Here is a 20,387-nt window from a genome sequence, read left to right as displayed (position 1 = left end):
GCACATTTATGTGAGATTCCTGCAGAAATAGCCTCATGATGAATATACATGCTTTGTAGAACATGCAATTGAGAAATAAGATATTTTTTATCCTGTTTGATTCAGCTATGAAAGGAAATGTGAATTTCAGACTGAAACAACTTTTAATACATATCTGTATTCTTAGTCTTAGAATTGCTGTAGTCTTAGAATACAGCAGAAAAAAATACTTTGTGTTACTGATTAGCCTACACAGGAAGATTCAATTTTATTAAAATGTTTAAATTTAAAAAATAAACAACTGGCCTGTCTTTATGAGTAATAACTTTATATAAGATAACATCAAATGATTTCAGTAATGTAAATTTGCAAGTATTCGACAAATATTAATTCACATAGTTGCCACTAACCCCATGAAGTAGGTGCCATTAATAGTCTCATTTTATAAATGTAAAATCTAAATTTCATGTTCTTTGGGACCAAATTCTAATTTTTTGTTTTTGTTTTTGTTTTTTGGTGGTTTTGTTCTAGGATATGATGATGCCTATAGATTTGGGGAAAAAGACTATTTATTTAGTTTCATTCTTTGAAGGTTTACAACGCATTATTTTATTCACTGAAGATCCAAAGGTATTTAAAGTAACATATGAAAGTGAGAAAGCAGAGTTAGCAGAGCAAGAAATTGCAGTGGCATTACAAGATGTTGGAATTTCTCTTGTCAACAATTACACGAAGCAAGAAGTAGCCTATATAGGCATCACAAGGTTAGATGCATAAAATTTGGATACATTTAAATGATCAGTTTCTAATTGTTAAGAAATTGTTGTAAAATCTAAAATGATTTAGTTTCAATTTTGTGCTTTGACTATTCATTGACACTGTGGTAATGCTAATTTTAACTGTGCTTGAGGGAATGTTTTGCCTTTTGAAATAAAGATATGGCAGAAATCAAATTTATAAACTCCTTATGTTAATCCTTCCACTTATCTAAAAAGTTATATTTATTCAACTTACCAAAAGTATGTTTTGCATATCACACAAAATGCTTAGTTCATTTTCTGTTACCATCTAGCACAGTTCAGGGTACATATGCTGTAGCTTTTGGAGGATTAACATAAAGACAATCACTTTCTCATTTGACCTTGGCACTTTACGATCTAATAAGATCTAATAATCACTGTATTTATCATTTCTCATATAAGATATCACCATTAAATATTTTGTCTCTCCCTTATGTCCTTATTATTCCTATTCATAAACAGTTAAGTTTAAATTAATTTACATATATTAGTGCTTAATGTGAGAATATTTCTTCTATATAACCAGGATAATGTAATTTTAATCCTTTACTTGAGTTAAATTCTTGAATATATATAAACGTATATGATACAGATGTAAATTTAGTTTTCTGTGTACATTAATCTATATGTGCCCCTGACCTCTTATTGAATCGAATCAGTGCCATCTTAAAAGGAATATTAAAATCTATTTTCTTAAGGATTTTTTTTCTCAAAAAATGTTTTTACTATTTTAATAGATAAAATACACCATAGATTTTTAAGACCTTTAGACCTATTATGTGTTATCTTCTAAGCTAAGTGATGTTAATGCAAAGATGAATAATATGTGGTCTCTACCTTTCTATTTATTAAATGAATATAAGTTCTATAAGGAATAAACAAATAGAATGCTTAAATAAAATTAAATATTTAAACAGAATAAAGTCTATAGGCCTTTCAGCATTTTAATTTCAGTACAACTAGATTTCTTCCATTCACACTCTGTATCCTAAATAACTATTTTATACTTTGTCCCCTCTCAAACCCCCATTCTCTCAGCTTACTACCTTGCATCCCACTTCACTGAAAAAATTGAAGCAGTCAAAAGCAAACTTCCAGAGACCCATCTCACCCCCTAGTATCACAGCTTCCTATCTACTGGTATTTGCATACTACTTGCTGTACTGACATACTCCCAACAGTTTGCAGTAGATATATGTGCTCCCGTTTAAACAGATTTTTCTCTACTTTTGCACTGTACTTCATTTCCTCCTACCTACCTGAGGACATTGTTCCAGCAGGCCTTTTCTTCATTTCTCCTAAGTCAACAGCTTTTGGCTCTCTACTGAATTGTTTCAGTGTTACTTCTCTCAACATAAAAAATTCTCTTGAACCTACTTTCCTTGCTACCTGTTGCTTATTTCTTTGTTTGCATTTATAACCAAACTCCTCAAATGTACTGTCTGTTTCAAAGGAACTTAACATATCCTGTGTTCTCCAATTCTTTTTCATCCATTTTCTCTTTAACCACTCCAAACAGGATTTTGCTTTCAAAACACCATGAAACTGGTTTGGTCAGCATTATCAGTGACCTCCATAATGCCATATCCAGTGTAGAATTATCGGTCTTTACTTCATAACATTTAACACAGATCCCTCCTTGATGTAGTGTCTTTCACTTGACTTCCAGAATACCTCACTGTCTTGGTTTTTCATTCATTGGTTCCTTGTCTTCCCTCAACTGCTTACATTGGCCAAATGCCTTGAGGCTCTTAAACCTGGTCTTTTTCTCTTGTGGATTTCAGTTTTATGATTTCAAATACTGCCCAGAATATCTCTCTTATGTATGTCTTCTGTCACCTGTCATCTGACCTTGAGACTTCGTATATCCAACTGTGCATGCAAAATCTCTGTTCAGATATTTAAGAGGCTTCTTAAACTTCATATGTATATACCAAACTTTTTATTTTCTCCTTCTACCAAAACCTGCTTTCCAATCAGAGTTAATCAAAAATAGTTCCTTCTAGTTATGCAGCCCAAAAATATTGAAATTGTCTGATTCCTCTCTTTATCTTGCACCCCAGACCTAGTTCATCAAGAAGTTCTGTGCTAGTTCTACCTTCAAAGGGCACACAGATCTGACCACTTTTCTAATATCTCACTGTCAATAGCCTCATCAGGGCCATCACCATTTTTCATCTGGTTTACTGTAGTAAACTAACAAGTTTTCTCGCTTCTAGTCTTGACTCCACTCTTTTTTTTCCATCCACTTCAACACAGAGTATATTCTTAGCAAAATGTAAGTCAGATTATGTTGCTAGTTGTCTTATAACCGATCAGTGGTATCTCATATCACTCAGAATAAAACTCAAGAGTCTTTACAGTGATCTACAAGGCCTTACATTATTTGCTCCCCCACTGTCTTACTTTATTTTCTATTCCTAATGCATTTCTGACATGCCAGCCTCCTTGCTCTTCTTCATATACTGCAAGTGTGCCTCCTGCTTAAGGTTTTTTGCTTTAGCAGGCCTCTCTACCTGAAATGTTTTCCTCCTTTTGTCTGCTGGATAATTCTCTCAGCTCTTTTAAGGTTGCCAAAATCTCACTTTCTCAGTGAGTCCCCCGTTGGCCACTCTGTTGTAATATTGCAGACCCCACCACTTTACATATTCCAGTTCTCCAGATCCCCCTTGCCCTGTCTACATTTTCTTCTTTCAAAAGCATTTTCACCTCCTACATATTAAATTTTACTAATTTATTTTGTTTACTATTCATTTTCATTCCCCAACTAAAATGAAGCTCCAGAATGACAGAGATGTTCACTGATACGGACAGCCCTAACCCCTAGAATAGTGCCTGAGTAGTAGCTTAATAGGTAGTAGTTGAATGAATTCATGTTTTTAAATTTGTAACGTGCTCACTTGTAACTGAGGCTATTGTAAAATTTTACTGAAGGTGTTGTAATTCATGTAATACACCAGTTAAAATAAACATGTTAATAAGTTAGTATTAAATACTATGATCTTTGCTTTCTTATGTAAGTTCTGATGTGGTTTGGGAGACAAAGCCCAAGAAGAAGGCAAGATGGAAGCCAATGAGTGTAAAGCACACTGAGAAGTTAGAGAGAGAATTTAAGGAATATACTGAATCTTCACCTTCAGAAGATAAGGTTATTGAGTTGGACACTAACATTCCGGTAATATTTTTAAGTACTGATGTGAAGTTTTAATTTTGTATCCGTTGTAGTTCGGTGAATCACTAGTGAAATGTAAGGAAAGTTTGGCTTCCTTATAAAACAAAATAATCGTGTCATACATACCTTGTATAAAATATTTTAAAGAGGTGGTTATCTATATTAAGAAATCAGACTGGGTGCAGTGGCTCACACCTGTAATTCCAGCATTTTGGGAGACCAAGGAAGGCAGATTACTTGAGGTCAGGAGTTCAAGACCAGCCTTGCCAACATGGCAAACCCTGTCTCTACTAAAAATATAAAAATTAGCCAGGCATGGTGGCAGGCACCTTGTAATCCCAGCTACTCAGGAGGCTGAGGCATGAGAATCCCTTGAACCCAGGAGGCGGAGGTTGCAGTGAACCGAGATGGCCCCACTGCGCTCCAGCCTGGGTGACAGAGCAAGACTCTGTCTCAAAAAAAAAGAAAAGAAAACTTTCTTTTAGGATGCTAGATGCTAATCGTCTGCTCTTTGGGTTAGCAGGAAACTTAAAAATGTCTTGTTTTTTCAATGTACTTTAAGTATTTTATTTTTCCTTTATTCATTATTATTGTGGTAATTTTAGTACATTTATGTAAAAAGTGATACAGTGAAGCATCGTAAGAATTATATGAAAATGTGAATTTTATGGACATGGGTTATTAAGATCTAAATCTAAACCAATACAAAGATTTAGCTTACTGTTTTAAAAAGTTTTTGGTATGAATTTCTAATTCTAGTCATTTATAGATAAATTAATGTTTTCACTTGGGGGGACATATTTTTCAGGTTCGCTTAACACCTACTGGTCATAACATGAAAATTCTGCAGCCGCGTGTAATAGCTCTACGAAGAAATTATCTTCCAGCATTAAAAGTGGAATATAACACATCTGCACATCAATCATCATTTAGAATTCAAATCTACAGAATACAGGCAAGTCTTTCTGGAAATATAGGCAAAATTGTATTCTAAAGGAACACAGTGAGAAACCAGATCTATTCCCACAGTCTGCTTTATCTAGTATTCAGTTTCAGTGTTGTGCTAGACTTCTTTTTTTTTTTTTTTTGAGACAGTCTCCCTCTGTCGCCCAGGCTAGAGTGCAGTGGCAGAATCTCAGCTCACTGCAAACTCTGCCTGCCAGGTTCAAGCAGTTATCCTGCCTCAGCCTCCTGAGTAGCTGAGATTACAGGTGTGCGCCACCACGGCTCCCTAATTTTTGTATTTTTAGTAGAGATGGGGTTTCACCATATGGGCCAGGCTGGTCTCAAACTCCTGACCCCAGATGATCCACCCACTTCGGCCTTCCGAAGTGCTGGAATTTTACAGGCATGAGCCACCGCGCTTGGCCAGCGCTAGGTAGACTTTTTGATTCTTTTTATTTTTTAAATCCTGTTATTCTGGTCAGGTTGTATAATTGACATATTAATATACTGACATGTTTTTATTTTCTTAGATCCAAAATCAGATACATGGTGCTGTGTTTCCCTTTGTGTTTTATCCTGTTAAACCTCCAAAGTCCGTCACCATGGATTCAGGTTTGTTTTTATTTTTAGATTTCCATAAAAGCAGTTGTATTAGCTGTTTGATTTACTTTACTATAAAAATATGAAAAACCATTCTTGGGTTTAATTTTTATAGGATCATTGGAAAATTAAACTGCTTGAAAAAGGACCAGCAAGTACTGTACACAACTAACTTTGATAAGATTTTGAGTGAATCTTGAAGAAAAGATTCATTAGAAACATATATTGAAATTTTTAGAAACGTTAATTTAAAAAGCAGATAATCTGTAAACCTGTGATGTAAAAACCTTTAAAGCCTTTGAATGAACAATAAGGAAGTTCAAATCTAGAGTGTTTTCTAACAGCAGAAACTGTCCTATGTTCTCCAAATAAGAATAACTGACAAGTCCTTTCTACCCTTTTCTTTCCCTTTGCCTTTCTTCTTTCCTGCATATCCCTCTTCCCCCTACTTTCTCTTCCCTCCTCACGACCCTACTTAACTTTCTTCTCCCCTTGCTTTCCTACCTCCACCCCACACTACTACCTCTAAACTATCTTGCGGGGAATACTCTTTATAACTCACTCAAAAGCTTTTTGGCCAGTATAACGCCTAAGCCCTTCCACCTAGAGGTCCGGAGCAAGTCCCCAGAATCTGTTTTCAGAGTGTTTCCCTGGTGATTCTAATGCATACTTCTAAACCGCTAATTGTAGAATTAATTATCTTCAGAGTGACTCTAGATAGTTTTAAAAACAATGCTGGAGTCTGAAATTAAGATTGTAATAGATCTTGCCAATATCAGTAATTTTAACTGATATTTAGTAAATGATTTTCCATTGTGGTGTATATTGGAAGAAAATGCCTACTTTTTACTTAAAGCATCATGGGAGTAATTATGTTTATAACCTTTACAGCACCAAAGCCCTTTACAGATGTCAGTATTGTCATGAGATCTGCAGGACATTCCCAGATATCACGTATTAAGTAAGTGTCTTAATACATTTCTTGTATATTTATTTAATGTTTGATTTAAATATATGAATTGTTTATACTCTTTAAATGTTAGACAAGTCAAAGATTTAAGCATATTAATTGTAAAGGTCAAATTAAAAAATCTGTTATAATGTTGTGGCTCACGTCTGTAATCCCAGCACTTTGGGAGACCTAGACGGGCGGATCACTTGAGGTCAGGAGTTCAAGACCAGCCTGGCCAACACGGTGAAACCCCATCTCTACTAGAAATACAAAAATTAGCCAGGTGTGGTGGCACGTGCCTGGAGTCCCAACTACTCAGGAGGCTGAGGCACAAGAATCGCTTGAACCCAGGAGGCAGATCTTGCAGTGAGCTGAGATCATACCACTGCACTCCAGCCTGGGTGACAGAACGAGACTGTCTCAAAAAAAAAAAATGTGGGGGGGGGCTCTGGATGAAATACATCTAGGTATTTCCAGTAGTTGTTTCTGGATTTTGAATATTTATTCTCTTGTATATGTATTTGTTTTTTGTTTGCGGTTGTCTATAATCATATATTGTTTTGAAAAAGGAAAACAATAATATTTTCATCTTCACTCACTACCCATTCCAAGAAATGGAGGATGGACTGAAACATCTGTCTATGTAATAATGTCCATCTAGTTTCCCCTTCCTTATCAAGATAAACTCTCTTTATTTCCTTGCTGTTTAAAATATAGTTTTATTGTGCATGTGTACCTAAACATTATGCCTTTTAGTTTTAATTTTTTAATTTTTAGAAAAATGTTTCAGACTGGAAATAAATGTTGGGACTTGCTTTTGTTCATTCAACGTTTTTATTAAAATTTATTCATTTTGTTGTATGTAGCCATAGTTTATTCATTATCACTAATGTGTAATATTCTGTTTTATGACTCTGTATGACAGTTTACTTATCCATTTCCTCTTTATGGCCATTTTCATATTTTGACTTTGTTGCTGTTATTAACAGTGTTCCATGATTTTTTAAAATTTAGTCAACTAAGTAGTCCTAAGTTTCAGAGTTGTAATATTGATCTCATACTTTTTTCTCATCTAATTTTTGTAATACAGTTGTTAACTGATGATTTTTAAAACATCTTTTCTTCTTTGTAATATAGGTATTTCAAAGTATTGATTCAAGAAATGGATCTCAGGTTAGATCTTGGGTTTATCTATGCTTTAACAGACCTTATGACAGAAGCTGAGGTAACTGAAAATACAGAGGTAAGACTTAAAATAATAACATTTGATGGAAAGGATTAGGGAAGGAGAACTTTAAAAAAAAAGATTATTATAAATTTTTAAAGACATTAAAATGATTTTGTCCCATTTAAAAAATACAGTTAAACAAATTTTATTACTCTCTTGTGGTACATACCTTTTTAGAAATCTTATTTTCTGATGACAGAAAATTAGCAAACAGGAGGAAAGGCTTGGGGTGAATACCAGGTAGAAAAGGATAATTTGTTATGTTCACATCACTTTTTTCCTCTTTTATTTTCCTGGATTACTTTGGCTTTGCTTTCACTTTCATTAATAATTTAGAAATTTAGGGTATGTCCAGGATATTTAATGAGCGAAAGGATAGGAAAATTAAAAGGTGGTATCATCTTGGTGATTGGAAGACCATAAAATCATAGTTATAAAGTAGGTCAGATATAGTCTCTTTTTTACTTGCCCTCATAGATTCATGGGTGGAGAAAGAGCAAAATAATAAGAGTTTATTGAGGTGTAGATCACATACCATACATTTCACCCATTTAAAGGATAGAGTTCAATGACTTTTAATATATTCACAAGGTTGTACAATCATCATCACTCTCTAATTACGGAACATTTTCATCATCCCCAAAAGTAACTGCCTATGCAGCCACTGATACACTTTGTGTCTGTAGGTTTGCCTGTTCTGAATATTTCATACAAATAGAGTCATATACTGTGTAGTCTTTTGTGAAGGGCTTCTTTGACTTAGCATAATACTTTCAAGGTTCATCTATGTTGTAGCATATATCAGTACTTCATTCCTTTTTATGGTCAAGTGATACTCCGTTATATGGATGGGCCACTTTTTGTTTATCCATTTATCTGTTAATGGACATTTGGGTTGTTTGTTTACACATTTTGGCTATTATGGATAATGTAATTAATACTTGTGTACAAGTTTTTATTGGACAAAAACTCTGTTTAAAGTCTTAAATGAAACTTTATTTAAACTTAATCACCATGTGATTAAGCAATTCCACTCCTAGGTATATAGCCAAAAGAAATAAAATGTATTAGGAGTGGAATTGCTCAATCACATAGTAACCTTATATTTAATCATTTGGGACTGTTAGACAGTTGTGTAAAGTGCCTCTTCCATTTTACATTCTTACCAGAGCGTATAAGGGGTCTGATTTTTCCATATTATCCCCAACACTTGTTATTATCTGTCTTTGATTCTAACAATCATAATGGGTGAATGTGAAATAGTTTTTCACTGTGGTTTTGACATGTAATTACCTGATGACTAATGAAGTTGAGCATCTTTGATATGTTGATTATCTTTAATATGTTGATTAGTTAATTTGCATATCTTCTGTGGAGAAATGTCCATTCAGATCCTTTGCTTATTATTTAATGGGTTGTCTTTTTTATTATAAAAGTTCTTTGTATATTCTCGATACAGATCTCTTATCAGATATATAATTTTCAAATATTTTTTCTCATTCTATGTGTTGCTTTTTCACTTTCTTGATGTTGTCTATTGAGGACCAAAAGTTAAAGTTAATGGAGTTCAAATTGTTTTTTCTTTTGTTGCTCATGCTTTTCGTGTTATTTCTAAGAATGCTTAGCTAAATCCAAGGTCAGGAATATTTAGTCTTAACGTTTTAAAGATCTAGCTCTTATGATTAGGTCTTTGATCAATTTTGAGTTCATTTTTGTATATGATGTATAAGGATCCGAATTATTCTTTGGCATGTCGCTATCCAGTTGTCCTATTACCATTTCTTTAAAAGACTATTTGTTCTTTGAATGGTCTTGACACCCTAGTTGAAAATCAGTTAAGAATACACACATGATTTTATTCCATCGATCTATGCATCTGTCCTTGTGCATTGCACACTGTCTTAGTTATCGTTTTGTATTAAGTTTTGAAATTGGGACATATGAATCTTCCTACTTTGTCCTTCTTTTTCAAGATAGGTTTGGCTGTTCTGAGTCCTTTGGAATTTCATATGAATTTTAGAATCAACTTGTCGGGTTCTTCAAAGAAGTCAACTGGACATCTGATAGAGACTGCATTGAATCTGTAAATCAATTTGGGAAGTACTGCCATCCTAACAGTATTAGGTCTTTCAGTCCTTGAACAGGACATGTTTATCCATTTATGTAGATTTTAAATTTTTTTCCAGAGTATAAGTTTTACACTTTTTTCATTAAATTTATTCCTATGTATTATATTCTTCTTATAGTATTATGAATAAAATTGATTTTTTAATTCCATTTTTGGATTGTTCATTGCTACTGTATAAAAATACAGTTGTTTTTTTATATTGATCTTGTATTTTGCAACCATACTGAATTGTTAGCTCTAATTGTTGTTCCGTATATTCTTTTGGGATTTCTATACGTAAGATCATGTCATCTGACAGGAGAGGTAGTTTTACTTCATTCTTTCTGATCTGAATGCCTTTGTTTCTTCTTCTTCGGTAGTTGTGGCTAGAAACTGGTGACACGTTGAACAGAAATGCCAAGAGCAGACATTCTTGTTTTGCCTCTGATCTTAGAGGGTAAATTTTCAGTCTTTCAGTATGATGTTGACCCTGGGTTTTTCTTAGACATCCTTTTTCAGGTTCAGGAAGTTCTTTTTTTAGTTGGTTGAGTGTTTTTTAAATCATGATTATATATTTTGTTGTTCTTTTTTCTGCATCTATGGAGATGATTGTACGATTTTTGGGTTTTCTATTGATATGTTTTATTACATTAATTGATTTTTTTTTCTTTTCTTTTTTTTTTTTTTTTTTTTTTGAGACCTAGTCTCACTCTGTTGCCCAGGCTGGAGTGCAGTGCTGCAAAAGCAATCTCAGCTCACTACAACCTCCGCCTCCTGGGTTCATGCAATTCTCGTTTTTCAGCCTCCCAAGTAGCTGGGATTACAGGCATGTGCCACCATGCCCAGCTAATTTTTGTAATTTTAATAGAGACAGGGTTTCACCATGTTTCTGTGTTTTTCATTCTGACTCCAGGAAAACCCCTTCTATTTGTCACTTTCTCTGATTTTCTCCTGCAAACTAGTAGGTCTACAGATTAGCCAGTATCTTCTATAAATCAATGACTTTCCTTTTAGTTGTCTTTCACCACATCTGCTGTTTCTGAGAGCACCCTTAGGCTCGAACTGCACTCTGTGTTATAAATGAAATTAGTTCCTTTGGGAAGAGATTAATAGTGATCTGTTTTAAAACCTACTTTCCCCATCAGCAAAAACCTCTAACCCAGGCCTCTGAAGCTGGCGGTGGGGACAGTTGTGACACCCTTCTATTTGAGTAACACCCCAGTGTAGGAGCTGAGCACTATGTGTGGTGGGGTAAGAGGAGCAGCGGACTGAGATGATCTCAGCCTACCTCGGCTAGCATGGAACCAGCACGTTACAGGCCTGGGCAAGGGTGATCAGAACTGTAGTATTCTCAGTGGTCTGTACCCAAGGCAGAGCTTTTTTACCATGCACAGAGGCTGGACAGAGAAAGGAAGCCCCGCCAGGTGCCGTGGCTCACGCCTGTAATCCCAGCACTTTGGGAGGCCAAGGTGGGCAGATCGCTTGAGGTCAGGAGTTCGAGACCACCCCGGCAACATAGTGAAACCCCATCTCTACTAAAAATACAAAAATTAGCCAGGCATGGTGGCAGTTGCCTGTAATCCCAGCTACTCAGGAGTCTGAGGCAGGAGAATTGCTTGAACCCAGGAGGCTCAAGTTACAGTGAGCTGAGATTGTGCCACTGCATTTCCAGCCTGGGTGACAGAACGAGACTCTGTCTCAAAACAAAACAAAACAAAACAAAACAAAACAAACAAACAAAAACCATAAAGGAAGCCCCCACCTCACAACTGCACTCAACCATAACTTAACCTCAGCAGCAGGTAGCTGGGAACAGGATGAGAAATGCTGACGTCCTGTTCTTCCCAGGAAGAAAGTCCTCCAATTGACAACTGGGCCAATAAGGAGCTCTGTGTTCTTGGGTATAGTAGTCTAGAGTAGAATTCTGGCTCATTAGTCTGGGAGAGGGGACAGAGGGAATGGCCTTTGTTAAAATACCACAGGTTCATTTTTCTTACCAAATTTTTTAGGTTTTCTTAAATAGATGTTTCTTCATTTGCTTATGACCTTACAACCATTCCTAGAGGCCTCAAATTTGTTGTTGCTGTTGTTGTTGTTGTTTAAATTTTATCAGTTTAGCTGGGGTGCTGGTTTGGAGAACTTCCCATACTGTCATCTCAGAAATTGATTTCCAAATATACTTTTTATAAGGCTATCATTTTTATGTTTTTATGAATATGTTAATCTGGGAGCCCGTTTTTCAACACATTGAAGTTACTTCAGTCTGAGCATGTAGAGAAGTACTGATGAATATCAAGAATGAAACCACTAATCAATTAATACAAAATTATTTTCAACACCTTCTTTATTTTATTATATCACTGGTCTGTGTAGGTTGCATTAAAGCAATTACAAGTAGACGACAAAATGACAAAATACAAGTCGACTGTATGATTATGTTTAAAAAAACAAATATACCCAAGAGAGTGTTGATGGTATGGATTAGTGTCATTTTGGGATAAGATGTATAGTCACATGGAGAAAAGCTTAGTGTCTTAATGGTTTGGGTAGAAATATAGAAGATAATGCTTGTCAGTTTGTCAGTGGCAGACAGAACTGTCCTAATGATAGAGATGTTACTTTCCCTTCTGAGGCAACCCCATAAGCAATGTTAAGTGAGTCTAGATCTTATAGAAGAGTTTTGGCAGTGTGTCTGCTGTTTGCTTAAGTATCTCATGCAGGTCGTTCCCTTTAGTTTTAATATTTTGTGTTCCTTTTATAGGTTGAGCTTTTTCATAAAGATATAGAAGCTTTCAAAGAAGAATATAAAACAGCCTCATTAGTAGATCAATCACAAGTCAGCCTCTATGAATATTTTCATATATCTCCTCTTAAGGTAGGAGAAAGTCATTTTTATTGTCCTTGATAATCTAGGTAATAGCAAATTGATGTAGCATTTACATTGTGTTCTTCAGTAATACATAAAATCGGTAAATCTACAATTTAATTAACAAAGGAATTACCCTTTTACATTTTTATTTATTTTAAAATAATTTTTTAGCATGTGGAGTCACCTACAGCATGTATTTATGTTTATAATTTGACCTAACATTATTTTACCTTGATTTTCTGTTAAGCTGTTAGGTGACAGTTTTCAAAATTTTGCATATGATGATTTGTGTATTAGTTTTAAAGTAATTTATAAAGCAACCTTAAGAACTGAAGATGGAATGGTATCAAATCTGTTAGTTTTTAATGCAAAATTCCTATAAGCTAATTATACAATAATGGAAGAAAATTATTAACCGTATATGTATAGAGTATACTATTGTATTGCATATACTCGACATATACGGTTAATATATGTATGTGCAATACAATACAAAAGTGTTTTTTAACTGGCTATTAACTTCTGAAATAATTGAAACATACACTTTTGGAAATACATATGCCTTTCAACTTATGACAGAGTTACGTCTCAGTAAAACCATCATAAGTTGAAAATCTTTTAAGTCAGAAATGCATTTAATACACCTAACCTACTGAACATTAAAGCTTAGCCTAGCCTATCTTACACATGCTCAAAACAACTGGGCAAAGTCATCTAACACAAAGCCTATTTTCTAATAAAGTTATTATAAAGAATTTTGAATCAAAATTCAAAGTACAGTTTCCACCGAAGGTGTATTGCTTTTACAGCATTGTAAACTTGAAAAATCATAAGTCAGACATAATTCATATACATATGATCCCCATCATAAGTTGGGACCATATGTATTTGCATCATTTTCAACAGCTTCAACTTTTAGATTTTTAATGTTATTAACAAATATATAAAAATTAGTATTTTCTTAGGTTTGCCAAAAGAATGGGATAGGATTAAATATTATGCAATCTTAAATTGTTGAATTGAAGATTTAAATAGAGCTATGTTAGATTTTAAATTTCTTCGTATTTCTACTTAGTAATTTTAACATAATCCAGATAACTTTGAAATCTTATTTATGGTGTAGTAAATTTAAAATTAAACTGTTTTTTAAGAGTGAAAATTGTCAATATGAAGAAAATACTTTTAAATATGTATTTCTTTATCTTTTTAGTTACATTTAAGTGTTTCACTGAGTTCGGGCGGAGAAGAAGCTAAAGATTCGAAACAAAATGGAGGACTGACTCCAGTTCATTCTTTAAATCTTTTGCTGAAGAGTATTGGTGCCACACTGACAGATGTACAAGATGTAGTTTTTAAGTATGTTTAATATTCAAATCTGTAAATTGATGAAAATATTTGTATTTTATATGTGCCTAAAAATTTTGTAAATGAAAAAGTGTGTAAAGTACATTACAGATCATAGGCAAAATGAGGTTTTTGCATTTAAGTGAAGTACAATCTGAATAACACAGAACGTATGATTGCTAACCCCTAATTACTAAATTACAGAATTATTAAATAATTTCCTTAAGAAAAAGAGACATAGGCCATGCAAGTTGTACATTTTAAAATTAGGGAAGGATAGGATGTGTATGCCCGATGATACGGTGTCTGAAATGTATGGCTTTGAAGCTAATAGGAATAAGCCTCTTCAAAGCATATGCAACTAGAACAGAATGAATGCAATAATAGAGGAAATGAAAGGATCAATTTTAAATGTTGTAACCAGGAATTTATATTTTAATGTGAGTCATAATGAAGCTCATAGAGTGTCTGACCAAAGAGATTCAGAGTGTCTGAGTTGAGACTTTAGAAGAGAATAACCCTTTCTAGTAGCATCTAGAATTGATTATTAAGAACAGTTGTAAGAATTAATAAGTCCAACACAAGGTAACACTGAACCTAGATAAAGTTAGGTTAGTGTCAAATAAAAGTACACAGGTATGACATTAGCAGAAATAGGATTTCACTTAGCAACAAGAAGCACAGAGCTTTTCAGTTACTGTATCAGGTATATACTATGGATGGGTTATAAGTAAGCTAATCTTAGAATATATATTCTGTGAATGGGGTTATAAGTAAGCAGGCAAAACCTGCTGTAACTGAACCTGGCCATTCTTGAGCAACCTCTTTATCAGTGTGTCAGACATTTTCTGTGTGGGCCATGATAGGACAGAATGGTGAAATAAAGTTCTAGTGAAATCCCATTCTAGTACATAAGTGAGATTCACAGGATCTCAGAATTTTCTAAATTACATGAAAATTTATGTGTACTGGTGACTTTTCTGAAGATAAGATCCATGCCTTTTATTAGATTCTTAGAGGGTTCTTTGGTTAGAATATGCAGAGATGTATATAAAAAGTAGATTTCCTGATTGGCATGGGAAAATGTACTAGAAGGATTCTAAAGAAAATAAAGCCACTCATTAATATTAAAAATACTTTCTCCATACATATGTACAGACAATATATATTTATGCTTTTTTCAGGCTTGCATTTTTTGAACTCAACTATCAGTTCCATACAACATCCGACCTACAGTCTGAGGTCATAAGACACTATTCAAAACAGGTTTGTCTAAGATTGTTTTACAGAAGCGACAGAGTGACACAGACTAGTAAAACCTTTTGTGTCTATACATATATAATGTAGAATTGTCGAGGAACTAAATAGCCATTTTCAAATTATTAAAGCATGGGTATTTTCCTCAGAATTGTAAAATGAAATTGAACTCAACCACTATTTGAATTTTTTGTCCTTATGTTTTTTAGCCACTGACAGAAATTTTTTCTGAATCAGCATGGACTGGAAATAAATAAATCTTTAAATAAAATATTAACTAATTTATCACACTTAAGTAAAAAATGGGTTCAAGGAAACTATTAGTAACTAACTGATGAACATGGGATATTTGTAGCGTAACTAGTTAAGTCAGCCAGATATATTTTTTTAACAGATGTTTTTCCACTTCTAGAGAGACTCCTGTGTTTTAGGATATAACTTACGGAGTATCTGATAGAGCTGTGGTATGACAGATCACTGAGCATGACTCAGGAGATTTGGATTTATCCCACTTTTGCCATGTACCCACTATGTGACCCCTGGGTATCATCTGACTTGTATGTTTCTCCAATCTATAAAATGGTGGTAGTAATGACAATGATCACAGATAATTATAAAAGTGAAAGTATTTTAAATATTCTAGAGCTTTACGTGAGTATAATGTCATATTATTTTTAATACTATAATACCAAATTACTTTTTAAAACCTAAGAATAGCAATCAATAGGCCTGGCATGGTGACTCACGCCTGTAATCCCAACACTTTGGGAGGCTGAGGCTGGCGGATCACTTGAGGCCAGGAGTTCGAGACCACCCTGGCCAACATGATGAAACCCCATCTCTACTAAAATCACAAAAATTAGCCAGGCCTGGTGTTGTATGCCTGTAGTCCCAGCTTGAGAGGGGGAGGCACAAGAATTGCTTGAACCCGTGAGACAGAGATTGCAGTGAGCTGAGATGGCGCCGCTGCGCTCCAGCCCTGGGCAAAAGAGCAAGACTATCTCAAAAAGGGAAAAAAAAAGAGTAGTGATTAATAAAATGACATGATTTAGGAGTTGATGTTGGCATTAAAGGTGTCAGCCTGAGAAAACTGGGTGTGTGTTTTAAATAACCTATAAGAAAAAAAATAGATCTAATCATCTGAATTGATTCATGTTTTATTTTTAGGCCATTAAGCAGATGTATGTACTCATTCTTGGACTTGATGTTTTGGGAAATCCATTTGGCTTAATTAGAGAATTTTCTGAAGGTGTAGAAGCATTCTTTTATGAACCTTACCAGGTAAAATAGTTATTTTTGTGGTTGTGCAATATGTCACTGATACTTTTGAATAGATAATACATTTCTATTGTAGAGTTAATAAGTGCAAACATTTTGGAACACACATACAAAAGGACAATATTTTGCAGCAAACAATGGTAAGAGGTTTTGGGGGACATTTTTACCTTTTTCCTCAAAATTTAAACTTAAGGTTTTGTTAAGCTATGCTGAATTGTAAGTGTTCTCTTGGAATATAAAAGGTGGATAAAGTAGAAAGAAGAACACCATGTCTTGCTTTGCACAGTAGTGTGGAACTGTAAAAATAATCATGCAGACTGACACCAGGCCAAGCAATCTTAAAAATCAATGGGAAAAAGTATGATTGTTCTATGTCCCTTAAAACTTTCTCTCAAAAAGCCTCCTACTTTCACTTTTAAATGTATAGGAGAATAAAAGATAAAGTAAAATTAATAATGATTTTGTATACTGTAATTAAAAACATTAAAAGCATTAAGAATTTTAAAGTGCTTTATTTATTTGAAATTTTTATCAAGAGTAGTTTGAACTGTGCTTGCATTTTCCTTATAAACTTGCAATATGGATCAAGCATCTTTCTGTACTTTGTTGAGTTGTCATACTCCTTTCTAAGGGTCAGCTTCTAACATTATATCCTTCACACTTTCAGTATCCAGATATATCCCTAGGAATCCTTTTAATGTGAAACTTTTTGCTGATATCACTTCCTCTGGGACAAAATTATCCATTTTTGTTACTACCTCTTTCCTCGTATATATCTGTAAGCTCATCTTTAAAAGTGTATATAACTCACTCACTCATTTATTTATTATTTGGCCCTTTAGGGAGCCATCCAGGGTCCTGAAGAGTTTGTGGAGGGAATGGCACTAGGACTTAAGGCACTAGTTGGTGGAGCTGTTGGTAAGAAACAGAATATCTACCAAATATTTTTGTGCTAGAAAGTAATGGCATCATTACTTTTACTAAAGATAAAATAATTTCTGTTAGGTGGATTAGCGGGTGCTGCCTCCAAAATCACCGGTGCTATGGCTAAAGGGGTAGCAGCTATGACCATGGATGAAGACTACCAACAGAAGAGAAGAGAAGCCATGAATAAGCAACCAGCTGGTTTTAGAGAAGGCATCACTCGTGGAGGAAAAGGCTTAGTTTCTGTAAGAAATTTCACAGGGTTGTGAAGAGTTGGGGAAATACCTTTTAAACCTACATTTTGTGAATAAGGAAATAGACATGATTCTCACTCCTTAAATTATTATTTGGATATTTTAAGAGCAGTGGGTGGTAGCATATAAAACATGTCAGTAGCCTCCAAAAACATTCTGTTTAAATAAAATACTTAGGAGACCTGTTAATTCTTTTGATATATAAAAAGCAGAACTCTATTTTTTGTGTAAGCCAAACTTGGTTCTTCTAGGCATCATAAAAAAGTATTATAAATTTTCAATTATGTTTTCCTTCTAGGGATTTGTTAGTGGCATAACAGGAATTGTTACAAAACCAATCAAAGGTAAGTATAGTAGTTCCTTTGCGTGATGTATATTACCAAGTCTTTCTAAGTTTATTCTGTTTTCATTCTTGGATGCGATTGTCAGAAACTCTTTTTTTCTTTCCAGGAGCTCAAAAAGAAGGAGCAGCTGGTTTCTTTAAAGGTGTTGGGAAAGGTTTAGTGGGAGCGGTAGCAAGGCCAACTGGAGGCATCATAGACATGGCTAGCAGTACATTTCAGGGAATAAAAAGGTAAATCCTCTTTGGTGTAAGATATACATTAAAATGCTTAAGCCATGAGAAATGAAACTTATCTGCTCTTTTGCTTCAGGCATTTAGTTATTGTCTTTGTTTTGTGCTGCTATAACATACCACATAATATCGCAGACTGGGTAATTTATAATGAACAGAAATTTATTGGCTGACGGTTCTGGAAGTTAAAAGTCCAAGGTTGAGAGGCCGCATCTGGCCATGGCCTTTTACTGTGTCATCCCATGGCAGAAGGACAAAGAGAGGGCAAGAAAAAAAAAGGGAACCAAAGTCACCCTTTTATAAGGAACCCACTCCCACAGCAACAGTATTAATCCATTCATGGGGGCAGATCCTCATGGCCTAATTTCTTCTAATTAGTCCCCACCTCCTGACTGGGGATTAAGTTTCCAACTTAATCCTTGGGGAGACACATTCAATCCATAGCAGTCATCAGCACTACAATATGGCAGGTTGCATATGGTCTTCCTAATTCTTTTTGATATTTTTTAAGTTGCTGCCATTGCATTGTTTCAACCTTATGGAGTTCCCCTTTATTTTTCATTCATTCCTAGCAGGCTTACAGGAGCAGTTTGGCAAGTTAAGCAGACTCAGTTATCTTAGTTTAAATACATTAATGCTATACATATCAATTATAAAATTAGCAAATATAATCTATATCCTTTTTATGAAATGAAGAATGGCATTTTGTATTTCTTGGTTCAAACTAAGTTTGTCTTCATCCTTCCTTTATTATCTTATTTTGTTATAAGTTGTTATAGTAGTCCCTCTTGATCTGCAGGGATCTGCAGTGGATGCCTGAAACCTTGGATAGTACCGAGCCCTATATATACTGTGCTTTCTCCTATACATACACATCATGATGAAATTTAATTTAAAATTAGGCTCAGTAAGAGATTAACAATAATAATAAAATCAGACAATTATAATAATACACTGTAATAAAATAAAATAAACGTTACTTGAACACAAGCACTGTGATACTGCAACAGTCATTCTGATAACTAACTGAGATGGCTACTGTGTCACTAATGAACTGGTCGTGTATAAAGCATGCATATGCTGGACAGAGGGATGATTCATATCCCAGGAAGGACAGAGCAGGGTGGCAAGAAATTTCATCACACTACTCAGAATGGCATGCAATTTAAAACTTAGGGATTGTTTATTTCTGGAATTTTCCATTTAATATTTTTGGACCACAGTTGACCATGGATAACTGACACTGCAGAAAGCAGAACTGTGGATAAGTGGGTACTAGTGTATATGCATTCCCTTTCTCTTCCTTTATGCAGGTAATTTTAATACATATTCTTTTTTCCTCCAAATTAAATTTAGTGTAAGGCTGAAATTTAGTAGTTTCATTATTGTTACCTCTGTCCTAGAAATTTGTAACACATATAACGGATGATAAAATTAATGTTAATGAGACCTATCTCAGAAAGTTAGGTGGGTGGCTATCTTCCTAATCTTTTTCCTTTGTGTTTTCTCTTGCTTTCTGCTCTATAGGGATATGTATTGTCATCATATGAGCTATTCCTCTTAAGCCAGTATTTCATACTGGTTACCATAATTGGGTGTTTCTGGTTTTGGCATTTAGAATTAAGATGGGGAAAAAAGGAATCATTCTCCTGTACCTGTAACTTTAGTTTCATAAATATAATGTGTTGAGTCGTAGTCGTCAGAGAAGCTCAAAAGTCAATGAAACATAAGGAATTTGAAACATGTAAAGGCTTCCGCCAAAAGCTACTAGAATTACCTTCCATTTATCTAAAACCTTATAATTCTATACCCAGCTGTATTACCTTTAGGGATTGAGGGCATAATGACACATTTTTAGAAAAAATAATAAAGACTAAGAACTATTAAAGGATGTACTTGTGAAAAAAGACACTGAAAATAAAAGGAGGAATGGGTTACAATATTGAAATGTAAAAATATAAATTGGAAAATCTAATTGAGCTACATGAAAGCAACATTGGAAACAAATTATTAAAAAATAATAAAATGCAGTTTGGGGAGAGAATGATTGGCATTAAATATTGTCATTTGTAAAGAGGATGTACTTACTAATATTAGATGAAAT

The 20,387-nt window shown here is 34.3% G+C and overlaps 1 protein-coding gene across 4 annotated transcripts in view; it reads left to right on the top strand.

The window, feature by feature from the left end:
* VPS13A (vacuolar protein sorting 13 homolog A) overlaps nt 1-20,387 on the top strand; it is a 238,929-nt gene that overhangs the window by 179,258 nt on the left and 39,284 nt on the right. For all 4 annotated transcript variants that reach the window (XM_073021503.1, XM_073021502.1, XM_073021504.1 and 1 more), the window contains 14 exons: nt 511-743; nt 3,801-3,954; nt 4,760-4,906; nt 5,427-5,508; nt 6,388-6,457; nt 7,586-7,691; nt 12,545-12,658; nt 13,863-14,008; nt 15,181-15,262; nt 16,421-16,534; nt 17,374-17,449; nt 17,537-17,700; nt 18,008-18,053; nt 18,160-18,283. In XM_073021503.1, the coding sequence (XP_072877604.1) occupies nt 511-743; nt 3,801-3,954; nt 4,760-4,906; nt 5,427-5,508; nt 6,388-6,457; nt 7,586-7,691; nt 12,545-12,658; nt 13,863-14,008; nt 15,181-15,262; nt 16,421-16,534; nt 17,374-17,449; nt 17,537-17,700; nt 18,008-18,053; nt 18,160-18,283 (1,658 nt within the window). The remainder of the gene's footprint in view (nt 1-510; nt 744-3,800; nt 3,955-4,759; nt 4,907-5,426; nt 5,509-6,387; nt 6,458-7,585; nt 7,692-12,544; nt 12,659-13,862; nt 14,009-15,180; nt 15,263-16,420; nt 16,535-17,373; nt 17,450-17,536; nt 17,701-18,007; nt 18,054-18,159; nt 18,284-20,387) is intronic.

The sequence above is a fragment of the Chlorocebus sabaeus genome, chromosome 12 (assembly GCF_047675955.1).
Source record: "Chlorocebus sabaeus isolate Y175 chromosome 12, mChlSab1.0.hap1, whole genome shotgun sequence".
NCBI classification, from domain to species: domain Eukaryota; kingdom Metazoa; phylum Chordata; class Mammalia; order Primates; family Cercopithecidae; genus Chlorocebus; species Chlorocebus sabaeus.
This window is presented reverse-complemented; position numbering and strand designations above follow the sequence as displayed.